At 42.5% G+C, this 4,602-nt stretch overlaps 1 protein-coding gene across 1 annotated transcript; it reads right to left on the reverse strand.

Annotated features, from left to right (window-relative positions):
• Positions 1–230: 230 nt before the first annotated feature.
• On the reverse strand, positions 231–3,704 carry LOC124659142 (aldo-keto reductase family 4 member C10-like). Its single transcript, XM_047197077.1, has 7 exons — positions 3,531–3,704; positions 3,335–3,385; positions 2,803–2,879; positions 2,621–2,708; positions 2,037–2,312; positions 1,676–1,924; positions 231–640 (listed from the first exon to the last, which is right to left on the reverse strand). Exons 1-7 carry the CDS (start codon positions 3,639–3,641, stop codon positions 557–559), a joined length of 936 nt encoding a protein of 311 aa, XP_047053033.1. The 5' UTR covers positions 3,642–3,704; the 3' UTR covers positions 231–556.
• Between the last annotated feature and the right edge of the window lie 898 nt (positions 3,705–4,602).

Here is a 4,602-nt window from a genome sequence, read left to right on the forward strand (position 1 = left end):
CATGCAGTCAAATAAAATGTTCATTAGCAGTCTTGTGAGTTGAAAGTGGATTGCAACTGAGTATTTTGAGTTCCAACGAGTTGCAAGTGGGTTGCAACTGACGAAAAGAATTACCGTGGTAAAAAATATCCATCTGGTGGTCGTATGAGTTGCAAGTTGATTGCAACTGAATATTTTGAGTTGTAAGTGGGTTGTATCTGATAACAAAATTGTTCAGAACTAATCTAGTCTGTCAAGCGAGAGCTAGAGATAGACCCTAATTTTATTTATTGCTTTGCATCTTCTCTGGCAACACAGAGTTGATACATTTTGCATCTTCTCTGGCAAACAAACGAGCAACACGAAACAAATAATGCGGATGACAGTAACGAGCTTGGATAAATACATAGTCGTAGCACATATTCCTTAACCTAGAGGAGCAATGCATGCAGTCTAGAGAATAATTCCCAACGGAACTGTCTGAGCCATATGCTTGTTAAGCGCATAGTTGACAATACATAACAATTTAACAAGCGACTGTGTACCAAGGTCCCCTGAATCAACACCGGGAACAGTCCTAAATTTCCCCGTCCCAGAGCTCCTCGTGGGTCTTGTAGATGCTGTCTTTGTTCACGATGAAGTTGCCCATGAGCAGCCTAGTCTGAACATGACAAAAACAAACAAAAAAAAGGCAAGTCAGGAATAACTGCTGCACTGCACTCAAACTGGTGTGGACACATGAAAATGCATATTCACTAATCAGGCCATCGGGGAACAGACTTGACAATTGACATGTATCGCTTTTTAACAACAGCAAACAAAACTATCCTGATAAAGGAAACTGAAGTTGTTTGTTTTCAACAACAGCAAACAATACTGTCCTGATAAGCTCATGTAGCAACAAACAACCAATTGATAGTAAAGTGGAAATTTGATTTTATCAGTGATGTTCTCTTAAAAAGAACACAGCTATCAGCAAACTGAAGTTGTTTGTTTTCAACAACAGCAAACAATACTGTCCTGATAAGCTCGTGTAGCAACAAACAACCAATTGATAGTAAAGTGGAAATTTGGTTCTATCAGTGATGTTCTCTTAAAACGAACGGAGCTATCAGCAAACTGAAGTTGTTTGTTTTCAACAACAGCAAACAATACTGTCCTGATAAGCTCATGTAGCAACAAACAACCAATTGATAGTAAAGTGGACATTTGGTTCTATCAGTGATGTTCTCTTAAAAAGAAGGGAGCTACTTCTTTCATAAGGAGAAACTAAAGAAAAAGCACATCCAGACTCAGCGGCTGGGTGCCACAGCACACACCACAGTGAAATAAAGGGAGCACATAACCATCGCTTATGCTATTATATAAACCTGAACCTGCGGATCATTTCACTATATTATTGCTCACATGTTTCTATGAATTGGAACGACCAAGGATAAGAGAACATTTCAATATGAGTATCCTGGCACTGAAGCTATGGAACGAAGATATAAACTTTTAAGACTGCAAATGTAGAAATGCTACTTAATGTGATATTTCATCAGTTTATTGTATATAGATTTGTAATTTGACATCAAACATCAGTGTATTTTTCTCCCAATTAAATTAGATAGCTCCCATCTGGTAAAAGAAGTCTGCAAAGACAAAACAAAGCTAAAAGTTGACCAAAAAACCAAAACAAAGTAGCATAACTCACCTGCTTAATCTCAGAGAACTTCGCAAGCAAGTCATCCGGAATTGACCAGTCATAAACATCAAAGTTCTGCTTTATACGATCTTCACTCACGCTCTTTGGGAGTACACTGTGACCCATCTGAATATTCCAGCGCAGCGCTACTTGTGCAGGAGTTTTGCCAAGATTCTCTGCGATTGAAATGACAACAGGTTCTTTAAGGACATTACCATTCATCCATGTTGATCCAGGTGAACCTAGTGGTGAGTACGCCTGCAAAATGCACAAGCCGATTTATAAGCACACACACCAGGTTTTCCAAAGAAGTAAATTCACAAGCCAGCACCTTGACTGGCAAGAAAATACAGTTAGATAGCAGACTTACAGAGAGGTGAACACCCTTTGACTGGCAGAAGCTATGGAGTTTAGTTTGCTGCCAACCAGGATGGCACTCCACCTGGTCAACAGCTGGAGGTATGCGAGCAAGAGCAAGCAAGTCCCCCAGTTTCTTCGATGCAAAGTTGCTCACACCAATTGCACGAGCTTTGCCAGCATCATGTAGCTTCTCCATTGCTCCCCATGTAGCTGGGATGTTAGGTGTTACGTAATTTTCAGGGTTGCTAATACTGGATCCCTTCTTGACACTAAATGGCCAATGGATCTACAAAAAAAGTAATGCAGTTATTTTTTTTTATATCTGACATTACACGCAAACAACATGCCGACCCTTTCTAAGAACAATTATTTAGCTCAGAAGTTAGACAGATGTATTACAAAATGAACAATAAAAGTAACCTTAAGATTTTTTTAGTCAGTAGAAGTCTATAGTTACAATACCAGCCAATACTAAAATGGATTGGAGAATCACATGTGATACATATAGCTGATTACTCAAAGATTGAGGAAGCATAAATGAGCAAGTAGCATAATGAACTATATTTCCTGAACAGGAAGATGCATACAACTTACAAGGTAAAGATCCAAGTAGTCAAGCTGCAGGTCACTCAGGGATTCATCAAGTGCCACAGGAACATCTTCTGGGGCATGATGTCCACACCTGAAAAAAACATGGCCATTACAAGCAATCAGTCAGACACGAAGTATGAAGAAGATACAAAACTATAGGAGGGTCACCAGAGATCTGGCCTTACCATAGCTTGGAGGTGATAAACAGATCCTCACGCTTGACTACACCCTCTTCAAATAGCTTCTTCAGAGCCAAGCCCACCTGGATAGTCCAAAAGTGTGGTTTTGTTATTCGTTACTCAACTTGAACATCAGGACTAGTACAAGTTCTGATTTCCACCTCAATTTAGCACGTGTGCTCTAAAGTATAGTCCAAATTGTTCACTCCTACTTTCTAAACCAGTTTCTTTTTCCTTTTTTTCTGGAAGAAGTACATGGTCGTGGACTCTTTCTAAACCAGATCACTGGTCTAGTACTCCCTTTGTCAAATGGATGGACAGAAAGCAATTTCTCATTACGCCCAGATGTATGCAGATTGGACATATGAATATTCAGATGTTATGTTCTTCTTTTGTTGTGCTAGGATCGTGTTTGCAGAAACAAGCACGCAATTTGTGCACGAATAATTAACTAACGGAAAAGAGGATTAGCCCGGTTGAAAAAAAATACAGGAGATAACTGCATGAGTGATACAAAGCTTTGGAGAAATCGAGTTACCTCCTTCTCGTTGTTGTAGGCTCTGGCGCAATCGATGTGCCGGTACCCTGCCTGCACGATTTAATTGAGGAGGAGATCACACACTGATTCGCCGGCATTCTCCCACAAAAGGACAGCCACACGGGCAGGATCGGAGATGGGGAAGAGAGAAACGAAAAGAAAAGGGGACGAGAGGGGGCATTGTGGTGAGACGGACCTTGACGGCGGCGTAGACGGCCTCGCCGACGACGCCGGGGTCGGACTGCCAGGTGCCGAGCCCCACGGAGGGGATCTTGGCGCCGGTGTTGAGCACGAAGTGGCTCGCCATCTCTCGCTCCCACTCCGCCGCGCAAGCAGACTGAGGTCACAGTGACAGATGCGCAGACAGGGGAAGGGGACGAAACGTAAACGGTGAGCCGGGGTGCGCTCTATTTTGTAGGCAGCGGCTGCGGTCGGCCGTCGGCGAGGGTGGCCACGGATGGTTTGGTTCGTTCCGGGGCTTCGCGTTGGTAGCAGACTGGCAGTTAGTAGCACGAGGCTTTACTACTGGATGGTGCTGCGTGCGCCAAGTGGGTGGGCCAGCAACCAGTAGAACCAGTCCGAGGGTTGGGTCTGTTTGCTTGGGCTGCAGCATTGTTGAGTACATTTGTCAATTGGTGAATAGTGAAAAGCAATGCGAAAGTAATTGTCGGAGTAGGTAGATTTGATGTTTGGCAGGAGCGTTTTCTATAGCTGCTGCTGTTTATTTTAGAAATGAAATGTTTGGAATACCCCTAGGTACTGAAGATGTTGTATAAATGCTTATCTGAAAGAAATTAACTATTTCCAACAGTTTTATTACATAATTACCATTAATAACCAAATTTCCTTAATTAACTTTTTTGCTAGAATAATTTTAAATACGATTTTATTGAAATAATTTTTCAGTGTTTGATTAGAATTTAGTTTAGCTTTTGGCATTTGGGTTACTAATGTTTAGAATTTTATTCCCACTGAATACACTATCATACACACAGATCTATACACACATATCTCAAAATTTGGAATCATCCTTGTACAGAAAATCAAAAAAATCAAAAAAGGGGAGATAGTGGGACTTGGCCAGCAGCGAGGACTTGCGTCAGACGTGAATCTGGAGCAAATTGTCGGCGAGGTCAACGCGTCCTTGCGGAGCGGAGAGGACATCGGCCGAAGGAGACAAGATCCACCCGTCGTCGACGCGGCCGGGAACAGAGATGGGGGAGGAGGAGGGCGGCGGGTCACGGGAGGAGGACGGCGGCGGGTCGCGG

This window comes from Lolium rigidum, chromosome 6, assembly GCF_022539505.1.
Source record: "Lolium rigidum isolate FL_2022 chromosome 6, APGP_CSIRO_Lrig_0.1, whole genome shotgun sequence".
NCBI lineage: Eukaryota > Viridiplantae > Streptophyta > Magnoliopsida > Poales > Poaceae > Lolium > Lolium rigidum.